This window comes from Myotis lucifugus, unplaced genomic scaffold, assembly GCF_000147115.1.
Source record: "Myotis lucifugus unplaced genomic scaffold, Myoluc2.0 scaffold_196, whole genome shotgun sequence".
Classification (NCBI taxonomy): domain Eukaryota; kingdom Metazoa; phylum Chordata; class Mammalia; order Chiroptera; family Vespertilionidae; genus Myotis; species Myotis lucifugus.
In genome coordinates, this window is record NW_005871244.1 from 258,863 (window position 1) to 277,681 (window position 18,819).

At 43.1% G+C, this 18,819-nt stretch overlaps 1 protein-coding gene, 1 non-coding gene and 1 pseudogene across 2 annotated transcripts; 2 read left to right on the top strand and 1 right to left on the bottom strand.

Moving 5' to 3' along the window:
• Nucleotides 1-915: 915 nt before the first annotated feature.
• Nucleotides 916-10,477, top strand: ZNF157 (zinc finger protein 157). The gene is made up of 4 exons (XM_023760956.1): nucleotides 916-1,009; nucleotides 7,491-7,617; nucleotides 7,892-7,987; nucleotides 8,884-10,477. Exons 1-4 carry the CDS (start codon nucleotides 938-940, stop codon nucleotides 10,062-10,064), a joined length of 1,476 nt encoding a protein of 491 aa, XP_023616724.1. The 5' UTR covers nucleotides 916-937; the 3' UTR covers nucleotides 10,065-10,477.
• On the top strand, nucleotides 1,745-1,869 carry LOC111827640. Its single transcript, XR_002831280.1, has one exon.
• Nucleotides 10,478-17,718: 7,241 nt separating the features above from the next.
• Nucleotides 17,719-18,628, bottom strand: LOC111827635 (annotated as a pseudogene).
• Between the last annotated feature and the right edge of the window lie 191 nt (nucleotides 18,629-18,819).

The following is an 18,819-nucleotide window of genomic DNA, read 5'->3' on the forward strand; positions in this document are numbered from 1 at the left end:
AGAACGCTACATTTTCATTTCTTTGCAGTATTTATTCTGATTGTTTCATCTTCTATTGTGTGAGCCAAAGGCAGAAAAACAATTTTGAATTGTACCAGATATCCCTATCCTATTGCTAATTTTAACGGCAATAGCTTCACCATTTTATTTTTTAGCATAGTATTCCATGATTATGTTTTGTAAATGATTTTTGTGAAATGTAAGTAATTTATTTCTTCCCTAATTTTATTTTTTTATTAGTAATGATTGCTGACTTGTGCCAAAGGCTTTTTTCCCCCCTGTAAGTTAATAGTAGCATGTTTCCCCCATCCCCAATTTGTCGGTTTAATAAATAATAATATTAATGTTGAATCATTTTCATGTGGGAAGAAGAGGCTAAGAGATTGCTATATAAGAATTTTAAGGATTTTCATCCTAAAATGGCAAAATCATTCACGATGGCAGAAGAGTGTCATTCATTCAGATGACCAGGTTTCCAGAATTCCTGTCTCTACAGTCACCCACCAGGTCCCTATGGACAAGTCCTTCCCCCACCCTCTCCACGAGGCTTCAGCACCATTCAGTGCTCCAGTTCTGCCCTCCCCCAACCCCAGATCCGCCTTGAACCTGGAATTAAGGGATGGGCTGGCTGGGTATGGTGTGAAGCCGCCTGTGGAGCCAACCAAGAATAAGAGACTCTGAGCTCATTAATTTGACTCCAACACTCATGATTGTTTAAATAATCCACCCTGACTAAGCCTCAGTGTGGGTTTGCTGAACTTTGTGGGGTAAATGGGGAATGACACAGATAACATGGATACTATCCTTTTAGGAGTCCTCGGTGTCTCTGTTGAGCTTTCTCCTTCCTGGAGGTGGCAGGATCTTCCATTCATTCTGACTGCAGCCCACATACAGCACCCATCTAGCTTTGGAAGGTGGGCTGAGACCCAGGGTGAACATGCCAGCTAATGAGACATTACTCCAGAGGTTCTCTGCCTTGGTTCCGGGACAACCTGACAGGTCATTTAAGGTACAGAGGAGGAGCCTACTGTTCCTTATTTTCTATTTTTTTTAGGTAAATTTTAATTTTGAGATCATTGTGGATTCAAATGTAATGTACTGTTGCCCCAGTTTCCCCCAATGGTCACACTGTGCAGAACCTTGATACAATATCACAATCAGTATATTGACATACAGAACATTTCCATCACTAGAAGGATCCCTCATGTTGTCCTTTAATGACCACAACCACTTCCCTTCTTTCCCACTCCTTTCTTAACCCCTGGCAACCACCAATCTGTGCTCCAGCTCTACAATTTTGTCATTTCTAGAATGTTAGCCTGGCGGTGTGGCTCAGTGGTTGAGTGTCAACCTATGAACCAGGAGGTCACGGTTTGATTCCTATTCAGGGCACATGCCTGGGTTGCCCGCTCAATCCCCAGTGTGGAGCGTGGAGGAGGCAGTTGACCAATGATTCACTCTCATCATTGATGTTTCTATATCTCTCTTCCTCTCACTTCCTTTCTCTGAAATCAATTTAAAAAAAATGTTATACAAGTGCAATCATACCGTATGTCATCTTTTTGGGACTGGCTTATTTGTTTATTTATTTAAAAGTTTTCTGTCTTGCTACGTTGTTCGTCTTGTCCTTTTTAAAAAATATTTTTATTGACAGTGAGGTTCTGGGTAGATCTCTTATTTGAACATTGACTAGGCTTCTGAGAGGGAGTGATAGGTCCTGAACTTCCTCTAACTGTTTATACACATGACTGTATTAAGAGAGGTATATTAAGGTGAAGAAAACTCTTTGTAAATGTCCTAGAGAAATATAGTAGCTTTCTGTTCACACTTTGTAAGTAAAAAGGGTGGATCGTTCCACTACTGACATATTAAAAAAAAAAAAGAGCGGTGTATCACAAAATCTGGATGAAGAGTTTTTATTTTTTAATTTTTAAAAATATATCTTATTGATTTTTTTACAGAGAGGAAGGGAGAAGGATAGAGAGTTAGAAACATTGATGAGAGAGAAACATCGATCAGCTGCCTCCTGCACGCCCCCTACTGGGTATGTGCCCGCAACCAAGGTACATGCCCTTGACCGGAATCGAACCGGGGACCCTTCAGTCCACAGACCAATGCTCTGTCCACTGAGCCAAACCGGTTAGGGCTGGATGGAGAGTTTTTAGAAGTGTTACAGGGTTCAAATGAGGGATGAAAACAGACTAAACTTCCTGACTGGTTCCCACTTGCAGCTGATGTTTCAACTTTTAGTGAGTGCATCTTTTGGTATTGATTTTAACAGCAACAGAACTGTTTGAGGATGCTTCTGTCACTTTGTCATCTTCCCAACTTGCAGCCATCTGTGTAGATTGCTCATCATCACCTGCCGCGAACACCGTGAAGACCATGCTGCTCCTCTTGGCCAAGGTGATGGCGACCTGAATGGTGCCCAGGAACCACAGCATCACTCCCCTCTCCTCTGCTGTCTGTTATAAGGACACTTGTCATTGGATTTAGGGTCCACCCAGGTAATTCACTATGATCTCAACTCAAGATCCTTAACTGCATATGCAAAGATCCTTTTCCCAAATAAGGTAACATTCACAGAGTCCAGGTGTTAGCATATGGACATATTTTGGGGGGGTCCACCATTCAACCCATTATAGTCCATTTTCTGGTCTCCAAATTCATGTTCGTCCCACGTACAAAATAAATTCACCACATCTCAACAGCCCCAAAAGTCTTAACTCATTATAGCATCAACTCTAAGTCCAAAATCTCATCTAAGTCTCATCAGCTCAAAAAGCCCTAGATCTTATTATTTAAACTATCTAAGTCAAGTATGGATGGGATGAGACTGGGTATGATCCATCCTGGGACAAACTTTCCATCTGTGAATCTGTGAAATTAAAAAACAAGTTGTTTCCAAGGTACAATGGTGGACCAGGAACATTGATGAGAGAGGAACATCATCGATTGGCTGCCTCCTACATGGCCCCCACTGGGGATTGAGCTTGCAACCCGGGCATATGCCCTGAGCAGGAATCGAACCTGCAACCTTTTGGTTCATGGGTCGATATGCTCAACCGCTAAGCCACACCGGCCAGGTGAAAGGATTTATTGAGACCAAAAAATGATGCAGGCAACTCTATAGATGATAATGGAATTTATAAGTTCCTTACAGGGATATGATTGGAGCAGGCAGGTGACTTAGTCTGTGCAGATATTCTTTGCTATCAGACTGCTGTTCCATTACCTTTTTTACTAGTATAGTATAGCTTAGGTATGAATGATTGCCAAGAAAAAGGGAAAATAATGCAGTATGTGCCAGGAGCCATACCTCCTGGTGGCCTTGCAATAGATGAGTGTTTAGAGTTGATATTTATCTTGGTTGCCATGCCATTCTGGCCACTACTGACAAGAATCTTTACAGCTACATTGTGTAGGTTTAAGAAACACAGACAATCATTAACTATAAAGCTTTGGTGTGCTGGTTAAGAACAGTGAGGTTGGTCAGAGTTCATAGCATGAAAAACTTGAATAGAAATGAGGAACACAAAAATGGAGTTAGTTTTGTTCACAGCAACATCCGTACACAAGGCCTGAAAATAATTCTTTGTGGCTTAATTCTCTGCCCCGTGGGGCTGAGGTGGCTCCATGTTTTGGACCTGTGGCACCATTTTCAACCCCTGTACCACCTACTGCTCCATTGGCCTCTCTCTACCTCTGAGCCTGCATCTCCACCCTCTGACTCTTCCCTGGAAGTCATTCTTCCTTTCTTTACAAGCATATGTTTAAAGCTAGGTAGTTCCATCAGATGGTTTCCTACCTGTAATATTTTAGAAGCCTGACAGCCTTTTCTCTTTTTGTCCTTTATTTGTCCCTTTCAGTTCAAGCTTGCAGTGTTTCTGCACATACAACATTCTCCAAAGGCTTGTGGCTCTCCTGTGTAGGCCCCATCAGCCAAGAGATCTTTACTGGATAATCCCATCTCTATTCCTAGATGGTTCAGTGGGTCATGAATCACATATCTCATCTCTTCAGGAAAAGATTATCTAGCTATATATACTCTTGGTTTTCTCTCCATAGCACTAGTTCTGAACAGTGAATTTTCTAATTTTTTTTTACACTATGGGTAGGACAAGAATATCCCAAATCATCAAGTGTTGGTTCCTTTTTTTGCTTAATAGCTTCTTAGCCAATATGTTTCTTTTGTCTCACCTTTCACTATAAGCAGCAAGACAAAAACAGGCTATACCCTTAATACTTTGCTTGAAAATCTCTCAGCTAAATGTCCAAGTTCATTCCTTATAAGTTCTATTTTTCCACACAACCATAGAACACAATACTATCAAGTTTTCTGCCACTATATAACAAAGATAGTCTTTTCTCCAGTTTTCAGTGACTTGTTCTTCATTTTCATCTGAAATCTCACCTTAGAAGCACCTTTTATGTTCATATTTCTATTAACATTCTGCTCGTGATGATACACTTATTCTGTAAGATGATAGATGCTTCCTCTACTCTTTCTCATTTCCTTTTGAGCCCTCTGCAGCAATGCCTTTAAAATGTTTTAATTTATTGATTTAAAAAATATGTTTTTATTGATTTCAGAGAGGAAGGGAGAGGGAGATAGAAACATCAATCTCCTTCTGCACGCCCCCTACTGGGGATCAAGCCTGCAACCCTGGGCATGTACAATCAAACCGTGACCTCTTGGTTCATAGGTTGACACCAAACCAAACCTATTTATTGATTTTAGAGAGAGAGGAAGGGGGAGAGAAATATCAATTTGTTGTTCCACTTATTTATGCATTAATTGGTTGATTGTTGTATGTGCCCTGACCGGGGATTGAACCTGCAACTTTGGCATATGGGGACGACTCTTTAACTAACTGAGCTACCCAGCCAGGGCAGCAGTGCCTTTAATGTCCATATTTCTTCCAATAGTCTCTTCCAGGCAATCTAGGTTTTGTGTGTCACACACCTCAAAATTCTTCCAGATTCTACACATTATTCCAAGCCAAAATCACTTGCACATTCTTAGGTAATTATTACAGTAGTGCCTCATGTCCCAATAAAATTTGTGTTAGTTTCCAGGCCGGCCATAGCTAATGACCAAAAACTTGGATTTAAACAACAAAAAATTTATTCTCTCATATCTCTGGAGGCCATAAGTCTGAAATCAAGGTGTTGGCAGAGCCATGGTCCCTCTGAAGGCTCTAGGGCCGAGGTCGGCAAACTGCAGCTCGTGAGCCACATGCGGCTCTTTGGCCCCTTGAGGGTGGCTTTTCCACAAAATACCACAGTGCGGGCACGTACAGTGCGATTGAAACTTCGTGGCCCATGCGCAGGTCGGTTTTCGGCCTGGGCGAGTCTATTTTGTAGAAGTACTGTTGATATTTGGCTCTGTTGACTAATGAGTTTGCCGACCACTGCTAGGGGAGCATCCTTCCTTGCCTCTTCAAGGTGTTCTTTGGCTTTTGGCTGCATCACTCTCTGTAGTTTCAGGCATCCCCTGGGGGTCTCGGAACATATCCTTGTGGATAAGGGGTGAGGAAGTACTGTATATATAGCCCATTGGTAAGAGCCAAAAATCTGTTGTCTTCATAGTATTTGTTTCCATATTTGTCTCCCCCCACTAGTGTACCAACAGGATTTGCCCTGAAGAAAATTTGTGTATAGCCACGGAGGCTGCTGTGGCCACTGACCCTCTGCAGTTCGTGCTTCAGGATCTGCAGGAACTCCATCTTGTCCTGCAGGCCTAATTGAATCTTCAAAAGACCATTCCACCATTCTATCAAGCCAGCTGCTTCGGGATGGTGGGGAACATGGTAAGACAAGTGAATTCCATGAGCTTCGACCCATTGCTGCACTTTATTTGCTGTGAAGTGAGTTTCTTGATCAGTGGATAAGGCCCCAGATGGCAGTTTTGGCAGAAGCATTGTGTGCAGGGAAGGCAAATCCATATCCAGAGTAACTGTCTATTTCAGTAAGAATAATGTGCTGCCCCTTCCATGATGGAAGTGGTCCAATGGAATCAACCTGCCACCGGATAGCTGGCTGATCACCTGGGGGAATGGTGCCATATCAGGGACTCAGTGTTAGTCTTTGCTGCTGGCAAATTAGGCACTCTGCTGCCACCAGGTCTGCCTTGGTGACTGGAAGTCCATGTTGTTAAATCTATGCATAAACTCCCTCCCTGTCACCATGGTTATTTTGGTCATAAGCTATTGGGCTCCCATCTTTGTTAGTACAAGTAGCACCCACTTTGAGAATTATGTCTGAGTGTGGAGCATTGTACCGGGCCAGCTCAGCCAAGGGTTCGGTGAGCCTGAGGGGGGCCATCGAAGGATGCAGAAAAGATAAAGAGAATAAGCTGGGTCTAGGTGGATCTCCTGTGCCTGGCTAAGGCCACAGAGATAGATCCAGACAGCAAGCTGAGCCAGTGGTAAACAAGGTAGTGGTCACCATAGTTACAATGTTCTTGTGGGTTTCACTTGTTTTGGCAGCACTTGCTGGACCTCCCACAGCCCATTAGCTTCCCAGATAAGATCTAGGGGGTCATAAGGTCAAGCCTAATTATGCTAAGAGGGCTGTGCCCTCTAAGCTGGGACTTGCCAACAGGTCAGTCTGAGGCTTAACCCTATGGCTACTCCCTACAGAGCATAAGGGTCTAAAGGCATCAAGAGAGCTATTGGTGTTTGCAGTTCAGACATGGCTTACTTTTCTTCGGGGCCTTATTCAAATACAGCCTTTTTTTTAGGGAGTGTTATGGAGAGGAACTAGCAATATTCTCAATTGTGCATTTTACAAAATATGCATTTTACAAAATTCAAGTCACCTTATTAGGTGCTGTTTCTTGCTTAGTACCAGGGGTAGACAACAACAGCAGTTTCTTTTTAATTTTTTTTTGTAAATACATTTTTCTTGATTTAAAAAAATATATTTTAAAAATACATTTTTTTATTTATTTCAGAGAGGAAGAGAGAGGGAGAGAGAGATAGAAACATCAATGATGAGAGAGAATCATTGATTGGCTGCCTCCTGCATGCCCCACACTAGGGATCGAGCTCTCAACCTGGGCATGTGCCATTGACTGGAACCGAACCTGGGAAACTTCAGTCCACAGGCGAATGCTCTGTCCACTGAGCAAGACCAGCTAGGGCCATTTTTATTGATTTTTTAGAGAGAGAGGGAGAGGGAGAGGGATAGAGAGATAGGAACATCAATGAGAGAGAAACATCATCGATCAGCTGTTTCCTTCACGCCACCTACTGGGGATGAAATCCACAACCCAGGCATGTGCCCTGACCAGGCATCGAACTGTGACCTCCTGGCTCATAAGTTGATGCTCAACCACTGAGCCACACCATCTGGGCTCCAGTGTAGTTTTTCTAGTAAATTCTTTTTTTTCCTAGTAAATTCTTAATGGTGTTCTTTTGAGAGAATTAGTTCCCAGAAATTTTTTCTATGTGTCCCATTCTGATCATTTCAGATTGTTGTTACAGGGATCTGTATCTTTCGAGGATGTGGCTGTGGATTTTACCCGACAGGAGTGGCACAGACTGGACCCTGCTCAGAGGACCATGCACAAGGATGTGATGCTGGAGAACTACAGCAACCTGGCATCTGTGGGTGAGAATTATTGTCCATGTAACTCCTGGTAGCATGTGTTTTCTGTTTTGGTTGTTGTTGAGTTTAATGATATTTTAGTTTTGGATTCAAGGGTCACAGATGATTGATCAATTTGGGGCACCAGGAAGAGTGTGTGTGTTCTCACTTCCCCCGATGAAAGGTTTAAATGGGCCCCCTTCCTCGTGCAGCTCATGAAGATGCACCTTCCTCCTCCATCAGAGGCCCTAAAGCTCAGACAACTTGGCCCATGTCTTGTGCCATTTCCCATTAACAGGCCTCTGCGTGGCCAAACCAGAGATGATCTTCAAGTTGGAGCGAGGCGAAAAGCTGTGGATATTAGAAGAGGAATCCTCAGGCCATGGTTACCCAGGTGAGTGAGCAAGGCATATGGATAACGGGAGATAAGAGCCCAGGAATTCAGGTCTAAGGTTATCGCTCAGCAGTACTTTTCAGGAATCTTTCTTTAGAGGTCCTTGCTCTTTGAAAATGACTGGAGAACAGAAGACCTGTATATTTCAGATGTCTAAATCGCACATCCCAGTATCATGCTCACACTTTGATGTTCTCTCCTATTTTATCTTGATTTTTGTGGTTATTCACCACTCTTGTCTGTCCCTGCCTGCCTCACCTTAGACATTTATCCTTAGCCAGCCTCTCTCTCTTTATTGTTCTCAATGCCTTCCTTCTCTCCATTGCTTCAGATGCCTTCTATTGTAGCCATTCATTCATTCATGAGTGTCAACTATATGCTGGTCACATTCTGTGCAAAGGTGTGGGGATCCAGCAGTGAATAAACTAATATCACTGTTCTCCTTGCAATTCTACACGAGGGAAAGAGACCAGAAGTAAACAAATACATAATATTTGGTAGGGAAAAATCAATGCAAGATAAGAAGATAGATAATGATGGGGGGGGTGCTTTTAGGGAATGTGGCCAGGGAAGACTTTTTTGGTGAGGTTAACATCATTGCACCAACATCAGTGAAGTGAGAGATATGGAGCCATGTAAATTTTGAATACTTTGGGGACAGATATCTGTTAAGTTCCAAGCCTAGTCTGAGTGATATATCCTAGTAATAGCAAAGAGGCCAGTATGGCTTAAGTATGGGTGATGAGAGTGTTAAGAAGCAATATCGGAAAGTTTTCTAGGGGCCAAATTATGTAGAGTTTTATAGGCTGTGTTAAGCACTTTAATTTTATATTGTGACAGGGAAAGCCGTTGTTGGGTTTTGAATGAAAGAGTGATGATATGATTTGTTTTAAAAGGATCTCTCTCACTGCTGTGTGGCAACAGTTCTGTTGGGGGTAATGCCCTCAGGCATGATAATGACCTTCAGCATAAGACGATTCAAACTTTGGATCAAACTCTTGAATACAATGGGTGTGGGAAAGTCTTCTACAAGAAAACGGGCTTTGTTGGGCATAAAAGAACACACACAGGAGATAAAAACTTTGAATGTCATGAATGTGGGAAAACTTACTGTAGGAAATCAAACCTTATTGAACATCTGAGAATACACACAGGGGAGAGACCCTATAAATGTAATGACTGTGCAAAAACCTTTAGTGCAAGATCATACCTCATTGCTCATCATAAAACTCACACAGGGGAGAAGCCCTTTAAATGTAATGAATGTGGGAAATCTTTTGGTAGGAAGTCACAACTCATTCTACATCAAAGAACACACACAGGAGAGAGGCCCTATGAATGTACTGAATGTAGGAAAACCTTTTCTGAGAAGGCAACCCTCACAATTCATCAGAGAACTCACACCGGGGAGAAACCCTATGAATGTAGTGAATGTGGGAGAAAATTTCGTGTTAAGATATCTCTTACCCAACACCAGAGAACTCACACCGGGGAGAAACCCTATGAATGTGGTGACTGTGGGAAAAACTTCCGTGCAAAGAAATCCCTAAATCAACACCAGAGAACACACACAGGTGAGAAACCCTATAAATGTGAAGAATGTGGGAAATTCTTTAGAATGAAGACGACTCTCAATAATCATCAGAGAACTCACACAGGTGAAAAACCCTATCAATGTAGTGAATGTGGGAAATCTTTTAGGGTGCACTCATCTCTGGGAATACATCAGCGAATTCACACAGGAGAGAAACCTTATGAATGTAGTAAATGTGGTAATGCCTTCTATGTTAAAGCACGCCTCATTGAACACCAGAGAATGCATTCAGGAGAGAAACCCTATGAATGTAGGGAATGTGGAAAAATCTTTAGTATGAAGAAATCCCTTTGTCAACACCAGAAAACTCACACCGGAGAGAAACCTTATGAATGTGGTGAATGTGGAAATGCCTTTTATTTGAAAGTACGCCTCATTGAACATCAGCAAATTCACACAGGAGAGAGACCCTTTGAGTGTCAGAAATGTGGTAAAGCCTTCTGCCGTAAAGCACACCTCACAGAGCATCAGAGAACTCATTAGGTTGGCACTTACCTTATGCTATGGAGAAAGCTTCTCTGTGAAGGCTCCCTTCACCATTTGATCACCAGGGCACACAGAGTGCACTTATAACAATTTGGCTCCTACATTGGTGTGAAAATATGTCCTGATCCCCTTAGGGGAGAGCTCATTGTTGTTTTTATTTCATTTGGATTTCCCTAATTAGTGGTGAGGTTGAACATTTTTCTCTCTGTTGATTGGCTGCATTGACTGACTGTTCATATCCTTATGCTCATTGTTTTCTAATGGGCAGTTTATCTTTTACCTCTTGGTTTAAATGTTGTTTTTAATATATGAGACTATAAAAGTTATTTTCCAGTCATGTGTGTTGCAAAGATCTTCCCCCAGACTGTGTCCGGTTCTTTAATTTTCTTCTGCTCAGGTTTTATGTTTTAATTGTCAGTTTTAGGGTGATAATATTCTATACTTTCCTCCAAAGTTAAAGTTTCCTTTTCAACATTTAGAATTTTCATCTATCCTGAGTTTTTTAAATATAGTATGAATGCTGCAATATATAATGATACTAGAGGCCTGGGGCATGAAATTCGTGCCCTGGGGGGGGGGGGGTTGTCCATCAGCCCAGACCTGCACCCTCTCCAATCTGGGACATCCTTCTCACAATCCAGGACTTCTGGCTCCTAACTGCTCACCTGCCTGCCTGCCTGATTGCCCCTAACCGCTTCTGCCTGCCAGTCTGATCACCACCTAACCACTCCCCTGCTGGCCTGATTAACACCTAACTGCTCCCCTGCTGGCCTGATTGCCCCCAACTGCCCTCCACTGCCAGCCTGTTCCTCCCCCCAACTGCCCTCCCCTGCCAGCCAGATGGCCCCCAACTGCCCTCCCCTGCAAGCCTGGTCCCCACCAACTGCCCTCCCCTGCTGGCCTGGTTGCCCCTATCTGGTCTCCCCTGTTGGCCTCATCTCGTACCCAACTGCCTCTGCCTGCCTGATCACCCCTAACTGCTCTCCTCTGCCAGCCTAATCTTGCCCCCAACTGCTCTCCCCTGCTGGCCTGATTGCCCCCAACTGCCCTCCTCTGCCAACCTGACTGCCCCCAACTTCCCTCCTCTGCTGGCCTGATCTTGCCCCCAACTGCTCTCCACTGCTGGCTTGATGGCCCCCAACTGCCCTCCCCTGCAAGCCTGGTCCCCCCCAACTGACCTCCCCTGCTGGCCAGATGGCCCTCAACTGCCCTCCTCTGCAAGCCTGGTCCCCACCAACTTCCCTCCCCTGCCAGCCTGGTTGCCCCCAACTGCCCTCTCCTGCAGGCCTGATCAACACCAACTGCCCTCCCCTGCCAGCCTGATCTTGCCCCCAACTTCCCTCCTTTGCCAGCCAATTTGGTTCTGATTGGTTGCTTTCTATGCCAGTCAGCATCTCCGGGCCTGATCATAGAGACAGGGCTGATCAGCAGCCACCCCAGGCTGCTGGCGAGCGGCTGAACTGCTGACCTCTGGGAGAAAGAGAGGCTTGGCTGCTGGTGAGGGAGAGAGAAGCAGGGTCTGATCACCCTGCTTCTCTCTCCCAGCCTCGCCAGCAGCTGCTGTCACTGCTGATCAGCCCCGCCTCTCTCTTTCTCCAAGAGGTCAGCAGTTCAGCCTGCTCACCTGCTGTGCGCGCAGCCTGGCGAATGGTCGAGCCTCCCGGTCATTGCGGATGTGATGGACCCAGGGTTTTTATATATTAGGATATTGCTTTTAAAAAGTTTAATATATGGTATCACACTATGTTTAAACTTCCATAGCTTGCTTTTTTAATGAAATATTTCCTTTCCAAGATCTAGCCATGTTGATAAATATAGGTCTGGTTTATTTATTTACGTCTCCATTCACCTAGTGAAAGGCATTTGTATTGTTTCTATGTTGAGTATCTAGAAGTGGAACTGATGGGTCACAGGGTGTAGGCAGTGTGCTAGTCATTAGGCTATTGTGCGCCAGCTCCAAACCTGTCCTTCTATGCTGTGCTTTGTGATGCTGGGGCTGTGACTGTACAAAACATGTTTCTGTCTTGCCAGCTGCTCCCTGTTGGGCCTCCCTGTTTATCTGAGCATCAGGCCAGCATTGCTTCTTCACTGTGGCAGTAGTTCCTCAGAGTAGCAGCAGTTTAATCCGGTTTTCAGTTTTCCATCGTTCACACATTTGCAGTTTTCCATGGTACCCCAACCCCTTAGAGACGTGAGGTTCAGCTGGTTGGGCCCCCTCCTTAGAGGTATGAATCCCAACCACATGAGACCCCCTCCTCCAACCTTCTAACTTTTAATAGTTTCAATTTCTTCCCTTATTATCCTAGTCTGGCTGCTTTCTGTAGTTGCTACCTCCATGATACTTGCTGTCTTTTCATTTATGTGGTTAATAACTTCATAACCAGTTAAGCATTCTTCATAATAAGTTATTTCTGTTAAAATAATTGATATGGCTTCTGTCTCCTAGCTGGGTTCTGATTAATATAGAAGTTTTTCAACTTTATTAAATAACTAGAGGCCCAGTGCACGAAATTCATGCATAGGAAAGGGGGGTCCCCTCAGCCCAACCTGCACCTTCTCCAATCCAAGACCCCTCGGGGGATGTCTGACTGCCAGTTTAGGCCCGATCCTGGGGATTGAGCCTAAACCGACAGTCGGACATCCCTCTCACAATCCTGGACCACTGGCTCCCAATTGCTCACCTGCCTGCCTGCCTGGTCATCCCTAACTGCCCACCCCCCCACACCAGCCTGATTGCCCCTCACTTCCTCTGCGTGCTGGCCTGATTGCCCCTAACTGCCCCACCTGCTGGCCTGGTTGGCCCTAACTGGCCTCCGCTACTGGCCTGGTCACCCACAACTGCCCCCTCTTCCAGCCTAGTCACCCCTCACTGCCCCCCCACCAGCCTAATCGCCCTCAACTGCCCCCCCTTGCCGGCCTGGTTGCCTCTTATTGCACCCTCTGCTGGCCTGCTCACCCCTAACTGCCCCCTGCTGCTGGCCAGGTTGCCCCCAACTGACCCCTCCCTGCTGGCCTGATCGCCCTCACTTCCTCTGCATGCTGGCCTGATTGTCCCTAACTGCCCCCCCCACTGCTGGCCTGGTCGCCCCTCATGGCTCCCTGCCGGCCTGGTTGCCCCACGCAGCCTGCTGTTCAGTCGTTTGGTTGTCTCTCACTCACTCCCCTGCTGGCCTGGGTGTAGGCAGCCATCTTGTGAGGGCATGAGGGTTAATTTGCATATTACCTCTTTATTATATAGGATTGATTTCCTCCAAATTATACTAATTTACACTCTCATGAGCAGTTTGAAAAAAAGTTACATTTTCCCACATATTCACCAGGACTTATTATCAGTCTTACAAATTATTGCCAACCTGAAAGGTGTAAAATGGCTTTAAGTCTTTTCATCCATGAATGTGTTTTTTAAAAATTTTAAACACATCTTTCTTGACTTTCAATAGTATTTTATGGCTTTCTCCAAAAAAATTGCCTTCAAAAGCTAATCCTTTAATAGAAACTTTGCTCATATACATTTAGATACATATATATTTCAAAATATAATGATGTATTATGGGGTTTATATATATAATTATATATAATATATGTGTGTATATAAGCACACACACACATACACATCTCCCCAGAAAACATTTTTGCTTTATGCATTAATTTTGTTTAACCTCCATATTCACCACCTTGGTTGTTCTTTATTCCTTTGTGCATTCCTTCCAGGATTGTTTTCTTCTTTTTTAAAAAAATACTTTTACTGATTTCAGACAGAGAAAGGTAGAGGAAGAGAGAGATAGAAACAACAATGATGAGAGAGAATCATTGATCAGCTGCCTCCTGCACCCCCCCAATGGCGATCGAGCCCACAACCTGGGCATGTGCCCTGACCAGGAATCGAACCCTGACCTCCTGGTTCATAGGTCGATGCTCAACCACTGAGCCATGCAGGCCGGTCAAGCTCGTTTTATTCTTTGCCTGAAAAATACCCTTTATACCCTTTAGAGCTGTCTTTAGTGGAGGTCTGTTAGGGCAGACCTCAACTTCGAGAATGTTTTCTATTTTACCTTATTTGCTAAAGAAAAGTAACTCTTTTGCCTTTACTATTTGGTGACACTATACCAGGGTAAATTGATGCTAAATTAAAAATCTTTTTTGCTATTCACCCCTGAATGTCCCATAATGATTATGATGGCCCAAGGTATTTGAATTAATCATCAGATTTTCCCCAATACAGCATACACTTGAATATACAGGTTACACTTCCTGCATTTTGTATACAGCATGCCCTCACCCCCATCAACTAGGTATTAATTAAATTTATCAAGATGCCATCTCATCAGTTCTTTCAATCTCCATTCCATCCATTTAAAACATTAAATTTGATGGTGGTTTTTTTGTAGAACTCAGAGAAACATTTTATTTAACAGTCAGATGGAAGAGATGCATAGGGCAAGGTATGGGGTAAGGATGTGGTACATCATGCCCCTGAGTGCATCGTTCTTCCCAGATCTTTGTATATTCACCGACTTTGACGTTCTCCAAAACCCATCCTTTTGGGTGTTTATGGAGGTTTCATTACATACACATGGCTGATTAAATCAGTGGCCATTGGTGATTAAACTTAATCTCCAGCCCCACTCCCCTCCCAGGAGGTCCTCTTTTTAATTTATTGGGGTGATATTGGTTAATAAAATTATATAGGTTTCAAGTACATAATTCTATAATACACCATCTGTATATTTATTGTGTGTTCATCACCCCAAGTCAAGTCTCCTCCTGTCATCATTTATCTCCCCTATACCCTTCTCTACCTCCCTCTAGCCCCCTTTCCTTCTGTTAATCACCATACTGTTGTCTGTCTATGAGTGTTCCCCCTGTAACTTAATTCTTTCATCTTTTTTCATCTAGCCTCCCAATCACACTTCTGTTGACAGCTGTCAATCTGTTCTCTATCTATGAGTCAGTTTCTATTTTGTTTTAGTTTATTTTGTTCATTAGATTCCACATATGAGTGTGTGTGGTGCGGCTAGAGGGTTAAGCCTCGGACTGACCTGTTGGCAAAGCCACAAACAAGTCCCAGCTTAGAGGGCACAGTCCTCTTAGCATAATTAGGCTTGACCTTATATCGCTCCCTAGATCTTATCTGGGAAGCTAATGGGCTGTGGGAGGTGTAGCAAGTGCTGCCAAAACAAGTGAAACTCACAAGAACAGTGTAACTATGGTAACCACTTCCTTGTTTACCTCTGACTATAAAATAAAGGCTCAGCTTGCCTCTGGATCTTTCTCTGTGGCCTCAGCCAGGCACAGGAAGATCCGCAGAGACTAAAGAGAGCTATGCTGATCATCTGAACGCTGTCTCCGTGTAAAACATTCTTCGCGGACTCTGTCCACACCTTTGGGAACCCCTGGCCCACTGGGCTGGACCCCAGCATAATTGGAATCATATGGTATTTGTCTTTCACTTAGCATAATAATCTCCATCTAGGCTGTTGCAAAGAGTAAGATTTCATTCCGTTTTTATGGCCAAATTTGATGTTTTAAAATTATTGTTATGGAAATGGCAAGCATAAATAAAAGTAATCTGTAATGATAGAAAGCAGATTAGAGATTGCCTCTGAGTTGAGAATTAACTCCTAAGTGGTAGGTGGGAACTTTCTGGAGTGGTGGGACTATTCTGTATCTTGATTGGAGTGTTTGTTAATGGGTATATATAATAGTCATCCAATGAGTAAACTTCAGATCTGTGCATTTTATTGTATGTAAATTATGTCTCAATTAAAATTTAAAAAATAATAGCCCAAGTGGCTCAGTGGTTGAGCATCGACCCATGCACCAGGAGGCCCTTGTTCAATTCCCAGCCAGAGCACCTGCCCGGGTTGTGGGTTCGATCCCCAGCAGGGGGTGTTCAAGAGGCAGCCGATTGACATTGATGTTTATATCGCTTTCTCCCTCTCCCTTCCTCTCTCTCTAAAATCAATAAAAACATATTAAACAACAATAAAAAGTTTCCTCTTCCCACACCAGGAGCTGTCTGGAAGAAAACCAGGAATCTTGAACACTAGATCAGATGAAAGACATTGGCAATGGGAGACTTAGTCCTCCCTAGGCTTTAGAAGTAGTCTTACTCCCCACTTAGCCACAAGAGCAGGTACTAACCTACGTGAGATTCCAACACAGTATATGCTGATACCACACTAGCTTCACCTTGCTAACCACCATTGGCCATGAGTACAGTGTCTTTGACTTTTAAAAGGCCTAGTCACAATGTTGCTGACTCTGCATCAACTATCATCACTGTGCCTGTTGATCCCCATTAGCCACTAATAGTGTCTGGATGCAATGATGCCTCAGTACAGTGCATACTGGCTGTGGAAACAACCCAAATATCCATCAGCTGATGAGTGGATAATCAAAATGTGGTATAACCATACAATGGTATATTATTCAGTAATAGAAATAAATGATGTACTGATACACACTGCAACATGTAGGAACTTTGAAAACATTACTTCAGAGAAGCCAGTCACAAAAGACCACATATTGTATGATTCCATTTATATGAAATGTCTAGATTAGTGAATACTATGGAGACAGAAAGTAGATTAGCAGTTGTCTAGGGCTGAGGTCGGGGGAGGTGGGAGAAATTCGGAGTGACTGCTAAACCCCATGGGTATGGGGTTTCTTTTGGGGATGATGAAAATATTTGAAAATACTATTGTGATGGTTGCACAGCTCTGTAATATGCTAAAATTAATTGCCACGTTAAAAGGATAAATTTTACTGTATGTGAATTGCAACTCAATAAAGTTTAAAAAAGAAAAATAATTGTAACTAGGTCATAAAAAATTTAATTAGTGCTTGCTTGTATTTAAAAAAAAAACTGCCTTTTCCTTGTCCTAGTTGTGTGTCCTTGGGGAAATCATATTACCTATCTATACCTCAGTTTGTACATCTATAAAATGGGGATAAAATAATGCAATCTATACAAAAGTACTCTTAATATTCATATAGAAAATGAATGTATCTGCCCAGCCGGCATAGCTCAGTGGTTGTGCATTGACCTATGAACCAGGAGGTCTCAGTTTGGTTCTCGGTCAGAACTCATACCTGGGTTGCAGGCTCAGTCCCCAGTGTGGGGTGTGCAGGAGGCAGCCAATCAATGATTTTTCTCTCATCATTGATATTTCTATCTCTCCCTCTCCCTTCCTCTCTGAAATCAATAAAATATATATATTTAAAAAAGTATATATCTTAACCAAATTGGAAGAAAAACAAAATCAAAACTTTATGTATTGAAACCCAATTTCTCACTCATTGTTTTTCAAACAAGAATCTCAAAGAAAGCAAAGGCTTCGGTGGGCGAGACTGAAAGTCCAGAGTCCTGGGACTCAGAGGCAGTCACTAAAGGGATAAGAAGACTGGGGTCTTGCCCTAACCAGTTTGGCTCAGTGTATAGAGCATCAGCCTGCGGACTGAAGGGTCCCAGGTTCGATTCCAGTCAAGGGCATGTACCTTGGTTTCGGGCACATCCCCAGTAGGGAGTGTGCAGGAGGCAGCTGGTCGATGTTTCTCTCTCATCGATGTTTCTAACTCTCTATCCCTCTCCCTTCCTCTCTGTAAAAAATCGATAAAATATATTTTTAAAAAAAGAAGACTGGGGTCTGCAGCTTGCATAAATGATAGCTTTGGGGATGCAGGTTAGAAGATATGCATAGTTTCTTTGGGTGTGAATAATCACTTGCTGCCATAGCATGGAATTAATGAGGGAACAATTGCCACCTTTAGATGTGTGCAATGTTTAATAACTATATTCCTGTAACATAAGCTAGAGCTTTGCCTAATTTACCAATGCATAAAGTCAGACTTATTTTTTACAATTTTATTTAATTTTTTAAAAATATACCATGGTGACTTAGCAGAGGGAAGAGAAAGAACAGTTCCTCATGGCAGTCTTTTCTGTGTCTTAAATGTCAATAATCACAAAAACTTCTGTCTTCTCACAGATCTGCATTCCCAAGTAGGTTTTTGCCTTGACTTCAGTGCCCTGCAGGTATGTGGACAATGAAAATGTTTCTCCCACCTTAGAAATTTGAAAAAAATTTGGCCAGTATTGAGTCCCTTTACATTCCAGGGTATGAAGAACTAACCGGTGCTAAATTTATAAAGCCTTTTATCCATAAAGTGAAACATTAGAAATTACAAATAATCTCCTGAGGTCTCTATTTCTACCATTTGTAGGAGCTTGAGGGTCCCTGTATGAAAGCAAAAAGTCTATTGCCCAAAGACTTTATCGAAGAGTCTCCCTACACATATACTTGTGTATCAACTATAGCGATGCAGTTACTTGGATTTGGGGGATTCTTGGCTTTGTTTGCTTCCTGTTCACTTCACCTGTAGTCTGTCCTATCTACTTCCCCCTGCACAATTATTTCAGCATCAGTCACTCCTCTTCCCCACTGAGACATATGATGTACACCCAGATGAAGGCTTTTTCAATCACTGCCTTTTTCGAGTTTTTCTCAACTATGAGTTTTCTGGTGTTTAATGAGATTTCATCTGTTAGGACCAATCATTGTTCTCTGATCTCTGTACATTGGCTTGTTGGCTGTCCTTTTAATACCTGCAATTGTTAAACAGTTACCATATGATTTTTAAAAAATACATATTTTTTTGTTGATTTCAGAGAGGAAGGGAGGAGAAATAGAAACATCAATGATGAGAGAGAATCATTGATCGGCTGCCTCCTGCATGCCCCACACTGGGG

Excerpts from the sequence above, each read along its gene's own strand:
- ZNF157 (XM_023760956.1), top strand. The coding sequence starts at position 938 with ATGCCAGCTAATGAGACATTACTCCAGAGGTTCTCTGCCTTGGTTCCG. Across the intron at positions 7,618-7,891 it reads CAGCAACCTGGCATCTGTGG|GCCTCTGCGTGGCCAAACCA; the intron begins GTGAGAATTATT and ends TCCCATTAACAG. Across the intron at positions 7,988-8,883 it reads CTCAGGCCATGGTTACCCAG|GATCTCTCTCACTGCTGTGT; the intron begins GTGAGTGAGCAA and ends TTGTTTTAAAAG.